Raw genomic sequence first — 21,241 nt, 5'->3', positions numbered from 1 at the left:
AATTAGTGTACAATTTTAATTAATGCAGACAATTAACCATGAGCAGTAAGGAAAGCAAAAGGAAAAGACAAAAACAATTATAGGTTACGTCATAATTTTTCAAAAATAATGTCTTACCTAACATCAGGATTTTTTTTATATTACTTACTCTTAAAACAGTGCTCCTGTCCTTGGTTTCTTTTGCAACTTAGTTTCAAATGTATATTTTAATCAAGAATTAAGCCCGTCTTGTACTTTTTATAAAGCGTCATTGATGTTTTAATAACTAAATGTCATGTGAATCATGTGATCATTATTTTTTTAATTAACAGAATAGTAAATTGTTATTTTACTATCAAACGTGAATTTAACATTGCTTTAACATTGCCATAAACATGTTTATATTTGTTGTTACCAGCTTATGTCATCTGGACGCTGCGCATTTATACATGGTTAAAATGAAAACCTTACTGATGATTGTAAACAAACCGTAACTATATAAAACAAGTTTTTTGACGAAATTTGACCTCATTATTTGTAAAGAAGTTAACATTTTATTTTTTGGGGTGTTAACAATAGCAGGGATATTATTTGGCTTATAGTCTTGTAGAACCAAGATACATATATGGTTTTCTTTTTGAAAACGAATTTTTGTAAGTTTCATGGATTTTTTGTGACAGCATATCACATCAAAAAACATCTTTGATAACGTTACTATCAAAATTTAAGGAAAAATGAGATCTTAGAACATTAACATGTAATTGTACCGCGTGATCGGAAATGACCGAGTCTGTTGGCAATCCTGGATTTTTAGTTGAAATTGGTATCATGATGTTTTGCATAATTTCCGGTTGTCAGCCGTCAAGAATGACAGATTGTTGACATTTTTAATTTGCAAAAAGTATTCGAAATGTAACCTAAACCATGGCCGACTAGTATAAAGATTATGGCCTGTCCAAAGGAATGCCAAAGGTACCATACGTGCCGCCATCTATTAATAATTCAAAATCGACAAAAGAATTATTAACACCTTTTGAAAGGCACAAAGGCATTCATACCCAAACAAACCACCATTACACGTTTTGAAGTCCCATAATGTCAAGTCAAATTAAAATTTTGCTAAATTATTAAGTGTAATTATTAATAGATGGCAACACGTATCGTACCTCTTGGACAGGCCATAATCTTTATACTAGTCGGCCATGCCTAAACTTATCACATGTCACGATTGACATATATGTACTTCTGTTATGCCAACATAAATGGAAGAAAAGTTCACATTTTGTTTAAAAAGTACTGCCAACAGACTCAGTTATTTCTGATCCCGTGGTATATTATATATCATGTTGCGCTACAAAAAAATAATAATTTCTTTGACATTAAAAAATTACGACCAACTTATCGCTAAACTTTGCTTTTACTGGAAATTTGTTTCTCATCTAAGTAATAAAGAATTTGTTAGCAACTTTTACTTACAAACCTAAAATATCCGTACATTGAGGTTATTGATTTATTATCACTACCTTTGCATTATATGGTAAAGTTCTAAATTTTCCAAAGAGATGAATAACCTTATGCTTATTAATCTGTGAAAAATTTCAATTAAATATTTAAAAAATTTAAACTTCAAAATAGGAGTAAAACAAACAAAGAAAAAAGAATATGCGGAAATACATACAAAACGACAAAATAAAATACTTCAAATGACAAACGAATATCATATAAATGAGGTTAATAGAACTGAAATAATGAATGAAAAACAGAGAATATGCAAGAAATCTGGAAATGTATAAAAACATTGGAATAAGTTATAGAAAATATGAGTGGATATCGAAGTGCTATTTTATTTTTATTAATTAATATTTTAAACTGCATATAAATTTTAGCGTTAGAAGAGATGACAAAAATCTCCACAGATGCTCACAACATATGAAAGAGAATAAAAAAATCAACCCGTTTTTAATTTTTCATTAGGATATTATATTCACAACACTGGAAATAATTAACCCTCATCCTTTCAAAAGGACGTGCATGTTTCGAATTTTGACAAAAAAAAATGAAATTAGAACTTACTCTTTAGAATTTAATGTGTTAAAATACATATTATAATTAAGAACAGATATTCAGCACAAAATTTTATCTTTGTCGATACAAAGATGTTCGTTGGACATGATATGTTTCCAAAGCTAAATTTAAGATACCGTAAAATGACTTCATTTATTATTTAATCGTAAAAGTACTTTTTAATTGTTCATCGCAGATTTTTCACTGCCTGCGTTGATAGCGAAATTGCAAAAAAGACAAACCGCTTTTGCAAAAAAGAAGTATAAATTAAAGATTAATTGGTTTTTGACGTTGCTCTTATTGTAAGTCTTTAATTTGTGCTGATGTAAACTATTTAAACAAATAGTCGTTAACCATTCAAAAGAATAGTTGTTATTTTTTTAAAGATCTACACTTTCCATATTTCAGATCTTTAATTTTCTAGTACTTAATTGCACGTGACATAACAGGAGTTAGACAAAATGGACACAAAACGTTTTGAGAATGCTGCCTTAGTTGATTATATAACTTTTCGTTTTTTATTTATATTTACCTTCGTATAATCTGATGATTGGTTAATGATCATAATGAAACCACTTTTATCCAATGTTTCTTTTTACATATTATAAATACAAAATGTAACTCCTTCATATAATTTTAAGACTCTAGAATTATAACCAGTGCGTGTTAACAGACAAAATCCGTCACTGTTAATGCAAAATTTCCTTCAAAAGATTAAAAAAAAAAAAAAATCGATAAAAAGATCACGTTCTTAGAAATTTTTTCAAGAGTACTATTTTTTAATTGGAGTAAATTTAAAACAAGATGGCACCATAGGTGTTGAAGGAACCTCACCCAATCTAAACATTATTTGTTATTTTTGACTTTCAAGTACAAGTGAATTTTCAGAAGCCCTGTAAGTCGTTATTTTCAAATTTATATTAAAGTGTGATATCTAGGTACTGATTAAAGCACTTTTTTAATTGATCTTCCTGAAAATCGGACTACCAAAAGTCTAAATAAATATAAAGATGTCAATACTGATTTTAGGTACCAAATCTGAAGAGAAAAAGCTCCCTTATGAATATATTTACGTACATGTAAAAATTTTTGCAACTAGAAAATCTTTTCAAAATTGTGTGATTAACCATAAGTTAGTTGCCCCCTGGTCATCTATCAGCGTTTGCTTGTTGTTATTAAATCCCTTTGTCCGATTAAAGCAAACTTTGCCGCTTAGTTGCATAAGGTTTTGTACTAGGTCGAGAACGGGGGTGAGGAATTGCTAAGTTTTCCTCATTTCATTTCATCTCTACGGCAGATATAAGTCTCGACTAGCGCGCTGCAGCATACTGATTAATCTAGAAAGGGATTTGCAAGAAACGCGCACTTACCATAGAACTCATTTCGCCAAGAAAACCTCCCCTGTCATTATTTATCTTATAAGACGTGGCATATATCAGGTATATGAGACGTTATTTTAGCACATACACGTGACTGACGCTTACTTAATTAACTTCACACCAACCTGATCGTTAAAAATCGACACAGCACTTCTTTAAAACAATATAATTTCATCGCTCAATTAATTGAATTTATAAAGAAAATTTCCAGATGCAATAATGAAATTAGCAGACGCGAAAGTAATTTGTAATTCATTTTTCATTAGTTTTAATTGTTGGTATAATTGTGTGAGCCGACTCACACGCCACTCAAAGTCTCGTTAGTGGACATTGTTAATTACATGGCGCTCCTTCTGAAGCTTTTGATCGTGTTTGCGGGGCCGACCATCACAACGACGTCACTACTGTCACAAGAAGCAACTCATTGATGAAAAACACCTCGACTTGTAGATAATGTTATTGTGGTGCCACTACACTATATTAGTGAGTAACAAGTTTTATGTGGATGCAGACTCATTCATACTGCTTTAACCGTCCTGTCATGTTTGGGCTTTTAAGCGAAACAAATTTTGAAAGTATGTAATTTTCAAGATACTTATTGAACTTATTTTGCGCTGCATTTTTATTACAATGTTGTAATATTGTGTGTGTGTTTTTTTTTCGATGACAAAATATTTGTGGTTTGGGAATAATAAAATAAAAAATATAAGAATATCAAGTTAAATACACAAACTTTCCTTGAATATGAAGTGCAAAAAAACTACCTAGTAGGGAATATACTTGAAAAAAAACTGTTGAATAATTTTTGAAAAGGAGCCCCTTCTGAGATAATCAAATAACAGGTCGTCTACTTGTTAAATCGACACGATAACACCTCGAGAACACAAAATGTGACAAAAACGCCGACGCGTTCTTGTAAATAAGTTACGCATCATCAGGACATGTAAAAGACAGCCACAGACTTTAACAACATTGTTTGTATTTTTAAATATTCTAGAGACTTGGAGCATAGCTCTAATCAATTTAAAAAAATATTTTTCAAATTTACCAGACAAAAGTGCTTCACGTATACCTTGTCTTTGATAATCCTTAGTCTTTGAAGAAAATGATAAAATTAATTATCACTATTGCGAAAAAATATTCACCGATGAACACTAGGTACCATACGAACTATACCTACTATATTAACATGTGGTATAAGAAAAGTACATCCGTATTTTTTCGTATATTCAATTATAAATGATCCATCTAAATTTTGGAATAGGAAAGGAACTTTTCTAAAGTGAATGCATTTACCACATTTTTTAAAGTATATTAATTTCGTCAGATGCAAAAATATATATCACATCAAATGTTTTTATTTCACCAATAGTATCGATTAATCATTTCTCTGAAGCAAAAATTTTAAAAATTCTAGAATGTAACAAAAATTAATTCATCCAAGGAACAATAAATAGAACCCCTAGATTTTACTTAAAGATTGTGATAATTTGAGTAGATCTAGCTAACGCAAACAATGTTCAAAATTATTCTCCAGTAGATTCACTGTGCAATTTACAAAAGTTTTGAACCATTGCTGTATATATAACCACATCTATTATATTATAAATTGGTCAACGTGCATTTATTAAGTAAATGTCCACAAAGACTAGTTTGAACTAACTCGACAGTTGCTGATATCTCACATAATCTAGGTCAAACACATGTAATTTACACAGATTTTAAGAAGATTTCGAGTGGTTTGACCAAATTGACTTTATTCTTCGTAATAAACTTGATGTACCTATACAATTTTTTCGAATCACGTCTTGCATCATTTTGTTCATATCTCTTAGAAAGAAAACAATGTGGCAAATATAAAAATTTATTGTCCGCTGTCCAACATTTGGTTTAAATTCTAGCATACAGAATATTAAGGTGTTTAATCCTACAACAAAATTTTATTTATAAAACATTGGAAATTATTATTTTTATCAGATAAAATGTTTTGTTCAAGTTTTGTGATGATAAATATAACCAAATAATTGCACATTTATATTTAAATTTTAACCTGTTGGGAATAAAATTATCATTATATTTATAAGCTATAGCTTTAGTTGTTTTTAAGAACGTAATAAATATACTACAACAATGATAGCATAGACCGGATCACAGCACATAAAGAGCCAAACTATCAGTGCAGTGGTGCACCTAAACCTCCCGTCGGAGCGACTAAGCTTCAGATAGCTAACTATACACAAAAAATTGGTCGAAAGTTATTTCGACAAAACTTCCCTCGGCCCTGAAATACAATAAAACAAATCCAGCTTTTTCGAGAAATTATAAAATTTGGTTTCGCGAATTTTATTTTTTTTATGAGAACCCTTTTAAATTAAAATAAAGATATGTATGTAACGTTAAATAGTAAATGTAAATAAGCGTGCTGGGCGTACGTTTCAAATGAGTTTTCCCTTAACAAAATCTTGTGATGACGTCATCGGCATTTTTGCAAAGATACTTATATCATTTTAGATAGGTGCAATGTATTACTAATGATATTCCCAAATTTCAAAAATTTGTATGAGTCACCCTGTATACGAAATTGAATTTTTTTTAATGCAATGATCAATCACAAGTATAGATCATTATATGTTTCACATTTTTTATAGGATTTATTCGACAAAATTTTGAAATGACGTCAGCAATTTTTTGGGAGGGAATAAGCGAATACATTTTGTTTAACAGTTTACCATGTTTACGATAACCTTAAAATATTTCATGATTTCAGAGCAATCGGTTTTGCAGTTTCAAAGCTATATTGCAAAATACTGTTGTTCAGTTTTGAATTTTTTCCAAAAATTGTCTAGATGAAAATTCGAGACAGATTCGCCCACCACAAGTGCAGCAGTATCTTATTTTATAAAATTAAAAAAAAGATGACAGTGGTGGTGATGATTAGACAAATTTTAGTTAGGGTTTAACCATCTACATGATATTCCTAATATACATACACAGTGTGACAACAATCGGTCCAGTAGTTGCGGAGAATACTTGTCTAATAAAAATGGACACAGACACCAGACAGACAGACAGAGAGACAGACGGAAATGCGAGACCACTTTTTTCGTACCCTAGGGGTCATGACACGTCGAGAAAATATGAAAGTGGCAATTCGGCCGATGGGCTCGATTACAATACTTAAGTAAGGAAGTAAAAACAATAAATGTTAGCTTTAACTAAGGTTTAGTGACTTACACTGTAACTGAATCTTAATCCAGGAGTCTATGGAACATTTGAAGGTTATTTGTTGTCGTCCAGTCTACGAAAGTCCAGCAAAAGGGCAAACCATCTGTCCAATGGTTAACTTGAATCTCACGTCGGAATGATTAGCCTTGAGGTGGCTAACTGTAGTGTACACAAAGAGGGTTAGTCTTTACTTGAAATTTACGCATATCGAGCAGTTTACGTGCTGTTCATTAGACATAAAAGGCAAAAATCATCGCATATCAAACTCAGTTTTGCAGAGGAAAATTTTGAAAGAGCAATAGTTTTAACATACATTCTGGTAATTCAGGCTTAGATACTTAAGTTGTAATCTAACGGTGACTAAATACAACGAGGACGCAACATTATGCAGTTACTCTTATTTTTAATTTTACCACACTTTATTGTTTTGAACTGAAAAAGACGCCAAACTTATTTCAATTTGAAGATCTAATTCGAAACTATTAACCAATCACATGAAAGGTTTGCTTGATCCCTGTCTTGTCAAAAAGTCGTAGAAGTTTTGGAATTTTGTCCAACCATATTTTTAAACAGTTATAGTTTTTAATCAATATTTTTACTTCCTGTATTAATTGCAATTGACTCCGTCGACCGACTCTCTACTTTTACGTTTTCTCGACCCTTTATGACCTCTACAATACGAAGAAATCGTTTCCGTCTGTCTGTCTGCCGTCTGTCCGGATTTTTATTAGGCAGATAATCTCCGAAACTACTAGACCGATTGCTGTCAAATTTTATATGTATATTACAAATATCATGTAGATGGTAAAACGCTAACCAAACTTTGTTTAGTCATCCCCATCAATAATGTGATGACGCCACTTCAAAGTATTACATAGTAAATGGATTTTAAATTGTACAGAATAACATAGTCCTATACATGTAATTTATGATTCCGTGTTGAGTTTTTACTTGCAACGTTCAGATTTTTGGAAAAGAAATCAAAATTATAAAACAACATTTTGCAATATAATTTGAAGCACAAATAGTTAAAAAATGAGCTATTTAAACCTACAGCGTCCGCACCCTATCCCCACTACAGCGCTTCCCACTCCACCGTTTGTCGAGTGGAAGGGGAACGCGTACCGGGTATATATATCCCAGCTCATCACTACCTATTCAGTTTATCCTCTGCTTGCACGATAAAATCTTCCATGATGTATAAAATTTTGCCTTTCGTCCCCGCTGTTGAATTTGCTCTGCCAAATTTACCAGTAGAGCTTTGGGCCAGCATTTTGAAGTAAGTCATACTTTTATTTTTGCTATTATTTTTGTACTAATATTTCGTTTGTTTCAGGTGTTTGGACCCTTCTTCGCTTCTGACTGCTGCCAGATCCAACGACTTGTGGGAACGCATCACCCAAGGAGATCCAGTCTTGAGGAAGTCCGTCAAGGACCAACTAGTGTTGGAAAAAAGAAGACGCCGAGAGGAGATGCTGAATCCGGGACTATTACTCTCTGTAACCAGGAAAGGATCCGGAAGACTGTTTGGTTCCAACGCCAGCAAAGTTCTTCGGACACAGTTTCCAGAGCCATTTAAAACCCAGGAAAAAAGGAAACGTCACCAGGATAAAGACGCTGGACCACTTCGCAAAAAAATTATTCAAAGAAACGACGATTTTAATATAATGAGATGTTAATAAAACCATTGTAAATATTTTTGCTATTATTATTTCACATATTTTATTTAAAGTCTTTATTGTCCAACGGAATAACCAATTATAGGACAAATAAATAAAGTAATATTTCACAAATATAAATCAACTGAAAGTATGTAGTACAATTAACAAAGGAATATAAAAAAAAGAAATTAAGCAAAAACGTCGTCAAAGATGCGATCAGCCGCCTTGTACCTGTTGATGGGAGGAAGTAAATGATGATTATTGGTGCAAAAGAATAAAAATCTTCAATGGAGTGGGAATGACTGGGAACAGAAAAATGATGGAAAGCTTTGATAACATTTATGTCTGGGAAGGAGTACTGGTAGAACAATTTTGACCTGAAGTCAAGATTTACACTGGAAGAAATTATTTCACAAAAATCCGAATGCTTTGAAATCTTGCAGATGTTTTAAAGTTATGATAAGCATGGTCACTTTTTAATGAAAATATATTTTATAATTAAAAAATTGATGACGTCATTTCAAAATTTTGCCGACTACCCAAAATGTGACGAGTTTTAGCACTTCGTATTTTTTAAATTTGCTTAGACAGGTCAGTCAAAAAAAATAAGTGAATGAGTACATTCAATCTAATAGATTAAATCAGGAACGGCTCACTCCATTAGATAAAATGCTTATCTGGTACAATGTACCTATTCCTGGTTATGTTTTATTTTTCTGTTAGTATTAGTAGTATTCATGCTAATTACACGCGACACACTAAACAATAAAAAAAATTAAGTATGTCGATATAATTTTTATTTTTACATTTTTCATTTAAATCTGATATTTTGTCGTGAATGCTAATTGGTATTTCAAGTTACGTCATCAGCACGCTCTATGATGATTTTCTTCTGTAAAAAGTTAACAGTTCTATTCACCAATAAAGTACAGTTGTGTTAAAAAAGTACAGTTTTAAATACACCTTATTCTTTTTTTCAGTGTAAATTCCGCCGCTCTAGGTCTGGATAATTACGCGGCAGCACCACCTGTTGTCAAACAATTTTGTAATAGCGTGCATGTCTTAATAACATGAAAAGATAATTTTTTATAGCAGGTAAATCGTTCGCATGTATCTCCCCCTTCGCACATTTTCATAAAGGAAATGTTTAATTATTTTATTCGAGTCGGTAATTTGTAGATAAAAATTACCTCAATTTAAATAACATCTACATAAAGCTAGTAAAAAAGCACATTGCATTCAACTCTGTTAAAAAATAAAAATATAATCATAAATCAACAATAAATTGATATGCGGAGGATCCTCTCTAATACTAATAATTTCGCAATCATTCTGCGGCGTGGCGTCATTAAAACGGCGAGCAGCCTATAAACAAAGTCCTATTCTAACCTAAATTTTGACCTGTCATTGAAAATATACCTTGCATTTTGATTGATGCATCCGTCCGACTGCCTCTACCACAATTTGTTTTCCACGAAAACAAGAAGCAGAGGTGGGTCGGAAGCTATCGGCCTGAAGAGATATTTTTAGGAGTAATCAGCAGCCAGGTAAAAAAATAATTTGGCGCCGTTCGAGAATAGTTTACATTTTTAAATTTTAGGAGTTCACAAATTCGTAATTATTGCTAAGCACCGGCCTCGGCTACTTGCTTTAATTCTTATAGATTGTTGAATTTTTAAACTGCTAGCCACAAATTACAGAGAACTATGACGGATGCTTTGATTAATGAATTCCATGATGATATACTTTGGTTATTAATTCTGGGCCAACATTTCCTATAAACCATTTTAATTTTTATTATAAGACAATTAACTTTAATTGGATACCGGCCCAAAGTTTTATTTTGGAGCCACCCCACATTAACTATGAGCAACACTAAGCAAATAATATCGGGGTGTCAAGTTCTTCGAGTGTTCACAGTTTACCGTGAAAACTCTACTGTTTATTTTTTGTACCTACGTGCAAAGAAACGTTTCTCCGAGTCCTCGCTATAAAGGCTAATTCTTGCTGCATTTCTGAAAATTCCAGTTAATTATTCAAGGTAGGGATATCTCTTAATGCTTCTGGTTTTTTCCCGAAGCCGCGTTCCGTATGCGCATTAGAACAACATTCCCTTGTTTCCTGTACATTTTCATTATTTATATGAGCTACACTTCTGAGTAATTAAGAGCAATAACATTTTTATTGCCGACCATTTGAAGAGAACAAATCTCCTGTAATTTGACTTCGTTCGTTTTATGTGATTGTTTAAATTATGTGATGGAAAGCTCAGTGGGTTTCGATCCTGTTGTGATGCCATCTAAAGACCTATCGGAACTGGACATCGCTGAAAATAAAAACGTTTTTGCAAATGAATGGAGACTCGGCTAGCCAGACAAGGATCTCGTGCGATACAAGAAGGTCCTAAACAGGTTTCGAGATCGAACACTGACCCGCCTCAACAAAATATGTGCTTATTTACGAGTCCATAAAACATTCTACTTCATTTTCTCTTATTTGTGTGTAAATATCCTGACCCTCAAAAAATATCGTATCGAAATTTTAACGTAATATAATTTTTTTATGTATTTTTTTTTTAATCTCTTATTATTATATCGTCAAATTTCTTGCAATTGGAAATATTATGTAATTTAATTTGGAATAAGACTTTAGAAGAAATCCTAATAAGTTTTGTTAAATGAGTTATTCATCATATCTGTACAGTTTTGTTTCATATCAGATAGTGAATAAAACGAATACAAAATTTGAAAACGTATATGTAGGCAAAGCTTCGGCATTTTTTTAATTCACTGAATGTTCGTTGAATTTCAAGTATAAGCAAAGAAATTGCGTGAAGATTTTATTTATGTATGGAAATTATTCGCTCGATAAAACAGGTATTCTACACACCAAATTTGGTGTGATAATTTTTTACCCAAACGGAAAAAGAAACTACTGTCACCATAAAATAGGCGTCAGAATAGGTAGAAGCCCGGTTCAGCGAGACATGTCCAATATATGACATTCACAATATAGTAAATGTATGCATACTGGGAAAAAAGCATTCATTAACGATAGAAGAGTATAAAAAAACTGGTTATTTGACGACAAAATAAAAATACGCACCCCAAAAGTCGGTTTGTTGTTAGTAACGACAATATTACCTGATTGATTGTAATTACAAAATATTGCAAATATGTATCTTTGAAAAGACTTATTCTATTAGATTATCTTTAAGGATTTTGAAAGCTTAGATATTTTGAAAGTGGAAGGTAGGTACTGAAGTGTGTAGAGTACATTAAGGAGCGGTTTGTTCTCGAGTAACAATAAACAGAAAAACGGTTTCAAAAATATTTAAAATATTTTTTGTTTTGCCTAAACTCAAATATTATGTTATAATATGCTTTAATAAATTACGGAAATTCTCTATTAACCAACACCTTTTGGAAACTTGTTTGTATTTTCATCACAAACTTTTTTAAAAATTAAATTCAAATAGGGAAAACTTTTTTCAAGACTTGACACATTTTAAATTCGTCTGGACCTTGAATTCTCTAGTTTGTTTGAAAATATTTTCCTTATAAACAATAATAAACATTGTAAATAACGTATAACATCAGTTGCCGTACATTTGATCGAGTTTGCCATTAGTAGTTTAGTTAGTATTACAACTACTAACAAATTACAGTCTTAAATAAAAAAATATATGATACAGATATTTAAGACAATTTACATAATTTATTACGCATTTGACCTATTTTCCTGTCATCATGACCTTATTTTCTTTTATTTAATGCAAAATTTTTAGTTTTTATTTAGATTTAGTGCTATTCATGCACATCTGGTCCAAATAAGTATAAGATGAATCAAATACCACAACTTAAAATACATACACAACTCATAGGTGAATATGTACAATGTACATACATTATGGGTCGAGTGATGAAAATTAACAATTGATATACATAAAACACATTTATAGGAATAGGTTACAATTATTTTTAATTGCTTTAATTTCAATATTAAGTAATTCAAATTACCCTCAATGTATGTATACTGTAAGTAGATGTCATGTTAACTATAATGATACCTATCAATTTTAAGACACGTCAATAATAATGTGATGAATGCATTTTCGAAGTAAATTTGAAGTGCAGAGAATGTAGATAGATGACAGGTCTGAAAAAAAAATGTAAAATTTAGAACTTTATGTTGCTATAAATTTATTTATAGATTTTCATCATAAGAACCCTAAAAAACAAATTAGTAAACTTATTTTACCATGTGTAATCTTTTTAAATAACTTTCAAACCGTAAGTATTGGAAAGTGAGTATTGAGTTTAAATTCTGTTGGTTATGTGGCTGTTTTCAGATCTACACTTGCAAGATCGACTTATCTTCTTCATATAATGAAATTTTATATCTTTCATGTTTTTATGTTTCGTCTTTGTATTGTCAACATGATAATTGTACCGCCAAGCCAAGATTTTCAAAAGTTACATTCTTTACACGCTGCGACTGGAACTCCTAGATTTCCCTTACAGGTTTCACACTAATTGAAATTTTTGATGAATTGCTCAAAATAACTCTTACCTACCTTTTAAAAGACGGAAAAGCAAATCATTCTTAGTCATATCGAATTAATTCGGCGTTGCAATCAGGATATCCTGTTAAAATTACAACTTAGATCACAGGATATTTTTTGAGAAATTGTCGGCTTAGTACTTACTTGTTCAAAAACTAAATTTTTCAGGACACACAAATTAAGGGACAACCCATTTTTTAAGAATAATTGATTATTCAGTTATTATTTTTTGTATCAAAATTAACACAGATACCAAGTGACTAAGTATTAATGTTTGTGATTTTGTTTGTCAGGTTGGAAACATATTTATTGGGTTTTTAGAGAAGCTTATTCAAAATTGACAATTGTGTACTGACACGGTAACATTGTTCCCAATAATTCAGAATTGTTTCAATCATTAATAGCCACCCGGTATTTCAAAGCATTCAGTAAATTTCAGTCCTTCAGTATAAGAAATAACAAAATTACATACCTAGATTCTTCTTGAATACATATTAATTACTCATTGAATATTTTCTTGTAGACACTATGAAATTTTGAATGTTTCTATAAAAGGGGTAGATTCCTTGTTGACTGTTTTAACGTTCCGTAGTCGTTTTTTGTTTTTTTCTTGTGTAGGATATTGAACAAGTAAAATGAATATTGGACAATAAAAGTCATCAAATTTTTAATAGTCAACATTCACTTTTTTAATATTCAACATCCACACGTTGAATATACATATATACAGGAATTACAATTTTAAAATTTTCAAAGGACTTTAGAAAAAGTAATAATAAATATCTTTCAAAATATGTTTATTATTTATGTTTTTCATTGCTATTGAATACATCTCCAAACTGACATCTAGAAAAAAATCGATTTGCACAAATATTGGATGTTGAACAAATAATCCGATGAAATATCACACCATGCGTGTGAAAAGCTTGTTTTTTGTCGGAATACACTGTATACGTTTTAGATAAAGATACTCGATTATTAAATCAAAACTAAGTACTATTAACTAAGTTCGGCATTACTGGGATTGAGTTATTGTTATTTTGTTATCGAATGTACTCATTTCGAACAAAATTTCAATTTCGATTTCAGTGCTCTAAACAATAAACATCACTAGAGGATACACTTATTATGACACAAACAGAATTTGTCACTTAGGCTTTGACCAGTGGCGTATCATTTGCTTTGCAAAATTAAAATCTTCTAAAAAAATATTTTAAATAAAGTACGAAAAACATTTATAAACCACGAACAGACGATACGGTAGACTGCTAGATTAAGCCATGAAGTATTTGTATTTGCAAAACAGAATATGGAACGAAGGCTTACGGTGCAGTTTCCGCCTCCCTTTGTAAGTGGATTCATCTGGTTTGTTTTATGTCTACTGCGACGTTTTATCGATATGTTCTTTTCAAAATAATTCTACTCTAACTATAAACTTAGCACACGATATCTGCTGAAAAAATGACCCAGAACGAGATTGGACGAACGAGAATATAAATCTTATTTCTTTTTAATTTAACGTCAAACTTCACACTTGTCGGAGTTCGATGTGCCAACATTTGACAGTAACTTGCATGGCTGCCAACTAAGACTAGCAAAATAATTAAATTTATTTTGATATTTTTTTTAAATAAAGACGTTAAATTTCCTCAATAAAAAAATAGTGTTAAAAAAAAACTGTTTTACAAGGTAACTGTCACTCATTCGTTGTAAAAACTCGTCACAAGCGGTTCGTTTTACAAACTTGAACTCGTGTAATAATAATGAACCGTATAAAACTTTTTAATATACTTAGTATAACATTATAAATATGTGTCCATCTACAGTCAGAAAATTAAAAAAATATATATTATAGTTTAGGAAATATCGTTGTACCCTATAAAAGTTTATTGACAATAACAAGGCGGACAGTAGTACAATAGTAAGAAATATTTATGGCTCATTTTTGTTCGTGAGTAACGATGGTCCCTGTCCAGACCTGGATTACTCTGCTTTCTAACATATGGGGATTACCGCCACGCGACAACTTTAAGTTGTAAATATCTCTTGCTACTGTACTACTGTCCGTCTCGTTATTGTCAATAAAATTTTATAGGGTACAATGATATTTCCTAAACTACACCTCGCCTGATTATACATTCGCATTCCGCTTGAACTTCTGAAAACTATTAGCGCAGTCTAAAACAACTCATTTAGCACTACAATTTACAATTTTATTTTCGAACATGCAAAATATATATTTTATAAATTTACAAATTTAGATTGTCTGTAAAAAAAAACATGACAACTACATTTTTGAGTCAAAGGTCATCAAGATGTTTGCTTAAAAAAATGGTCATAACTATATAAGAATTCACAGATCTTCTACTTTTAATGATAGAAGTCTAGAATTTTGCAGATTAAACTATTTGCAAGATTTTTTCAATACCCCGTGATAAATGCCCAATCTTCTGCCACCAGTCCGTTGAAATACACTATATATATACAATTCCATCTATAATTAGAATGCGAGGGAGCCAAGATGAGCAGAATAGCTTATCTAACACTTTTTCTCTTATTTTGTATACCTCCATCTAGTAATGTTAATTTATTTCCAATATATAATAAATGTTCAACAAGGAAACACACTAATGCATATACATTACCACTTATTACTAATTAAAATCTCAAAGACTAATGACTAAAACCCTAAAATTATATTATATACAACAGAACTATACAGTATACTATTGAACTTGTAATTAAACTTTGCTTTCGTTGCATAACAGTTCCTCAAGTTATTTCAACAGAACTTTTTTCGCTCCTGAACTACAGTAAAAAAATCCAGCTTTTTCGAAAAATTATAAGATTCGATTTCGTACATTTTATTTTTTTTTTTAAACCCTTATATTAAGTCTAAATAAAGATATGTATGTAATATCAAAGTAAACATAAAGAAGCGCACTACACTTTTGTTTCAAGTGAGCTTTTCCATTACAAAAGCTTGACGTAAACTTTGTTTAACTAAGAAGTGTTTAATTTTAAGTGGGACTTAATTGTTTGACAATGCTTAGTTAGGGAGTTTAATGTAATGTGGACTTCTATTGGCAACACTAGCAACTGAGGTATCTTCAGCGCATGATCGTAACATGCAAAGTGTAACATGATTGTCAACAGCGACCGAGCATGCGCTCTTTCGTTTCTTATTGTTAAGCAGAACTTTAGAATTTAAGCCGTCACTACCTGTCGGCTTAAATTAAGCCCTTCTTAGAACACCCTAAGAAGCGGTTTCATGTTGATGCAACGGTTGTCTCTTTTTAAGAATTGCTTACATTTTTAGTATAGTTGCAATGCGTTGGTGCAAACGGACATGAGACGTTCAATGATTTGATCAATAAAATATCTTAATGCATTCATTAATTTTTTTGAGCAAATCTAAAAAATATCCATGTGGTGATAAGTCACAAGTATAGTGTGATAATATTTTGCATAATTCAGAGACTATTTATTCCGCAAAATTTTGAGATAACATCATGAAATTTTTGGGAGGGGATAAATGAATACACTTTGATTAACGACTTACCATGACTACGATAACTTTCAAACGTTTACAAGATTTCAAAGCATTTGGTTTTCCAGTTTCCGATTTATCGAGTAAAATAAATTAACTCACTCATTAATTTTTTTGAGTCACCCTGTATAAGAAAATTTTAAAAATATCAATTCAATGATAAATCACAAGTATAGACTCATCATACATATTTTGCATATTTTATTCGGCAAAATTTCGAGATGACATCATCATTTTTTTGGGAGGGTAAACAGATACATTTTGATTAAAATGTACCATGGTTACTTTAACTTCAAAACGTCTGCAAGATTTCAAAGCATTCGGTTTTGGAGTTCCTGATTTAATCAATAAAACAAATTCAGTCATTTTTTAATATTTTTGAGTCACCTTGTATAAACAAATTTAAAAAATATTAATGAAATGATAAATCACAAGTACAGACTCATCATAAATAATAATTAGTACATTTTAGATAGGATTTATTAGATAAAATTTTCATGTGACGTTATCCGTTTTTTGGGGTGGATAAGTAAATATATTTTGATAAAAAAATTACCATGCTTATGATAGCTTTAAAACATCTAAAACATCTGCAAGATTTCAAATTATTCGATTTTCCAGATTCAAAATTAAATTGCAAAATGTTGTTATACAATTTTGATTTGTTTTTCCAAAAATCTGGACTTTTCGGGTAAAAATTCAACACGGATTCATAAACTAGACCTACAAGACTATGTTATTACAAAGCAATTTAAAACCCATTTACTAAACACAATTTTGAAGTTACGTGAACATTTTGTTGGTGGGGATGATTAGACAAAGTTTGGTTACGTTTTACCATCTACATACATATATGATATTCATAGTACACATATAAAATTTGACAACAATCGGTCCGGTAGTTTCGGAAATTGTCAGAATAAGATTTTTTTTTAGTTTGCTGTTTCAAAATATTTTTGAAAGCTTTAACTTTTTAGTTGTATTCGTGTTGTTCAATACTTTTACCCTTCACTGTACAAATTATATTTAAAAAAAAAACACAGTGTACTAGGAATCTCTACGAATATCCATATCAAGATTATTACTGGATAATACTAGTACAGAATTAGCATGACGGTGCTAATGGGCCTATCTTTGCCCAAAGGGTAGCTTCTCGGTACATCGCGAAGTAAAGTGGAACGATCATCGCCTACATATATTAAAATCCTAGGTGTGTGCATGATCTAGATTGTAGATATTGTCACCAGATAGGAGGTAAGCCCGGAGCGAACCTGTGCAGATGATTGCGATAAGCGCCCTCTTGCGGGTGGTCGACTCCGGCAGCGCACACACGACCTCTCATTTGAATATGCTCGTACGTTACCAGAGAAGAAGCAGCGCTCCTTCCGCACGCTGAGAATCTGCATCCGTGCATCCGATCCTCCTGGTTCTTGTCTCACTGTTTTCTTCTTTAATGATGTGTCTTCTCTAATGAGATAAGACAAGATTCCAGATAATATAAATTTAATACACCAGATATTCAACGGCTTCAGTTTTACCAAGAGGCATGCGATTTTATTTATGAACGATTTAAGCTCGTACGAGAACTTGGTGTTGGTGTTTACTGGCTGCGAACGCAAAAAATAGCTCGGTCACCAGATTAAACCAATGAGAAGTTGTTCCTGTCTCTTAAATAGTGAATTTGGTGTCGATGAGCATGATTGGTTTAAGTAAATTCGCTAGGTGAGAAAACGGATGGACGCATTTGATACACTTGAATAAGTGTTGAAAAATCGGACCGACCAAGTGCTACAAAATTGGGATTTTAAAATCAGAAAGTCGGTAATAGTTATTTACACACAATTTTTGTTTTGTTTTCAATACATTTCACTTTTTTTTAAGAAATTCTAATATTAAAAAACAATACGTGTCAGAGAATTTTTTTTCAGTAAAGATTTATTTATTTATTACATACAGGGTTGCTAAAAAGTATGGAAGCAGTTGAATATCTGTGGAACGGTTAGTTGGATCTTCTTGAAATTTGGGCTATACTTAAAAATACTCCAGCTCTATTTTCTGTAATTTTTTTAAACTTTAAAATTTTTTTGTTTTCAGGATGCAAGCCTAATTTAATTTTTTTTTAAATATGAGTCATTTTTTTAATAGAAGAACCTTTTCTGAATTCAAAACTCTAACACATGCGTACACTTTTTTATCTAAAACGACAAATGAAATTCTAAATTATTTGTTATAAATAAATTCTAAAATAGAAAATTGTTGTTAACTTTGAAAATACTGTCATCGAATTGTCAATGTACTGTAACGCAAACTGCTATATCCAAATTTAAAAATAAAAAATATTTCAATAACAGATAAAATGTCACAATTAACAGAAACTGAATGAATAGAAATCTTGATAACGGTAGGTTATGACGACAGACGTCCAAGCAATGCTGAAGTAGTAGCACTTTTTAATGAAACTCATCCCACTCGAGAACAAGCCTCTAGGTCGAGGGTTTTAAAAACATTGCACAGATTTAACTAAACTGATAATGTTAGAAATTGTCAAAGAACCTGAAGACTCTTTAAATATCATGTTAGATGTAACTGAAAATCCAAAACTTCAGTGCAGCAATTGGTATTAAACCAAAATATGAGTAGAGGTTCAGTTTAAAAAATACTCAAAAGGGAAAAATATATTTCATACAAAATTCATTTACTACAAGTATTAAATTAAATGAGGACTTTGACCGCAGAATCGAATTTTGCTAAATAATGGGAGACAGAATAGAGCAGGAGACAACTTAATATACCAATTATTATTTTCTGATGAGTCTACTTTTTGTTTAAATAGGCATGTTATTTGTCATAACCATACATACAGCGTGCCGTATCCAAGTTTGGACATAGGAAATTAACATAGGAAATTGGTTTTTATTTTATAATATTTCCCCAGATCACTTTAAGCTATTATTGAGTGATGCATTTGTGAAGGTAAGGGAGGGCTATCGGCCAGTATTTTTTTCAAATCGTTGCATCGCGCTCATTCACTGTAAAAAGGCTTTAAAAACGATATTTTGAAATTCGCGCTCGGCCCGATTTGTCGAGAAACGTTCCGTCCCATTTCGACGATCGCGTGTTTGAACTAGCTATGGAAAATCGAAATGTCAAATTGAATTATTTTATCCAGTGTGATGATTATTGTAGGACAATTTAAACGGAATAAATACATATATTGCCCAAAATATTTTATTAGATTATGTTGCTACTGCTGGTATAGTTTTAATTACTAAAATCTCATAAAAATGCTTGTTATTCAATGGTTAATTTAATCATTGAGTAATAACTTTCATGACAATGTTATAAGATGCATCTACATACTCGTTTGTTCATGAAATGGACAGAAATCAAAGGTTTTTTGGAAACTTTGAATTTGAATTCAATTGATTTTACATTTGTTACGCAGGAATAGAATTTATGCCGCCTGGAAGCATGTTCGTTACAAAAAATGAAAGAGAGATACAGAACATTTGACTCATCAACATTTTAAAATATTTTTCTTTATTACGAATGTGTTTTGGGATTCAGAAACTTTTGTATTATGTTTTTATTTATTTATTTATTGTATTTATAACTTTACAATATTTCACAAAACAAAGTTACATTTATTTTCAATGGTAATAAAAATTACATAAAATCAAGTAGGCACGTTTTCTAGGGATCTTGAACAGATGGGATAGAAGAGTTACAAAAAGCATAATGACAAAAAATTGAAGCCTGAGGACTATTTCTCACGTGTGGACTCTTGCGAAGGGACACATGAGAGAATCTAGACTGGTGGACCCCTTTTGAGGAACATTTATCTTATTATATTCTAATAGTCCGAACGATCAAATTTGGGCATTACAGAACCCTCCATGGTCCATGACCTCTGAAATCAATAGCGTGCAACTTTCATTGTATGGCTGGGGCTACTAGGGCATCATGTCATTGGACCGTTTTTCATCGAATCTGGATTAACTGCTTAGCAAATACTTCCTGGGATTCGAAGGGTGCGGCATCTGCAGCAGGTCTTTTATATGCAAGCCCGAATTTCCAGCCCTACAGCACCAATAAATGTTGCTTTTTTTTGAACTAGCATTTTCCTGCAACGTTGGATTAGAAAGTTTGGACCACCACATTGTCCTGCGCATTTGCAGGATCTAAATTCCTGTGATTCTTTTCTTTGGAAATTTCTTCACGACCGTCTGTATTCGAATAATACAGGTTACACCAACAGAGACGCGCTGAAACAAGCAATCCAGCAATGTTGCCTTCAGATTTCACCTTAAATTCTGGTCAACACGCGTACGAGTTTTGAAGATCGACTTACTTACTGTACAGCAGCTGACGGTCTTTTTAAGCAATTCTTGACAATAGTGCACTACTCCAGATTCGTACAATATTTCGTTACTTCATTCATCAACAATTGTTAAGTTTTGTAATTTGTCTTTATTTATTGGTTTATTAAAAAGTTCTCTTCAAAAGTGCATCTGTTGTTTAGGTGGTAAATGTTATTATTACACGATAAGAAAAAGCATGGCAACATAACCTCATAAAATATTTTGTGCAATTTGTACATTTATTCCGTTTAAATTGTCCTACAATAATCGTCACATTGGATAAAATAATTCAATTTGAGTTGTTCCGTGATTACTGAGTGAGGCAGCGCCAGTAAATCACTACCTTGACTGGCCCTCAAGATATGTTACAATGCTGCCGCTGGAGGTATTAAGGAAGACGATCTGCTCGAAGGTCTTCATCTCCGGTCTTTTGGATGCGGGCCTGAGTGTAGTCGGAA

General features: G+C 31.6%; 1 protein-coding gene across 1 annotated transcript; it reads left to right on the top strand.

Moving 5' to 3' along the window:
* Nucleotides 1-6,783: 6,783 nt before the first annotated feature.
* LOC135129818 (uncharacterized) lies at nucleotides 6,784-8,326 on the top strand. The gene is made up of 3 exons (XM_064057114.1): nucleotides 6,784-6,826; nucleotides 7,704-7,926; nucleotides 7,984-8,326. The coding sequence occupies exons 1-3, from the start codon at nucleotides 6,784-6,786 to the stop codon at nucleotides 8,324-8,326; spliced, it is 609 nt and encodes a 202-aa protein (XP_063913184.1).
* The last annotated feature ends 12,915 nt before the right edge of the window (nucleotides 8,327-21,241 follow it).

The sequence above is a fragment of the Zophobas morio genome, unplaced genomic scaffold, assembly GCF_036711695.1.
Source record: "Zophobas morio isolate AGI-343-1 ecotype UQ-CSIRO unplaced genomic scaffold, CSIRO_AGI_Zmor_V1 ptg000002l, whole genome shotgun sequence".
NCBI lineage: Eukaryota > Metazoa > Arthropoda > Insecta > Coleoptera > Tenebrionidae > Zophobas > Zophobas morio.
Note: the sequence above shows the minus strand (reverse complement) of the source record. Positions and strands in the feature narration are given on the sequence as shown.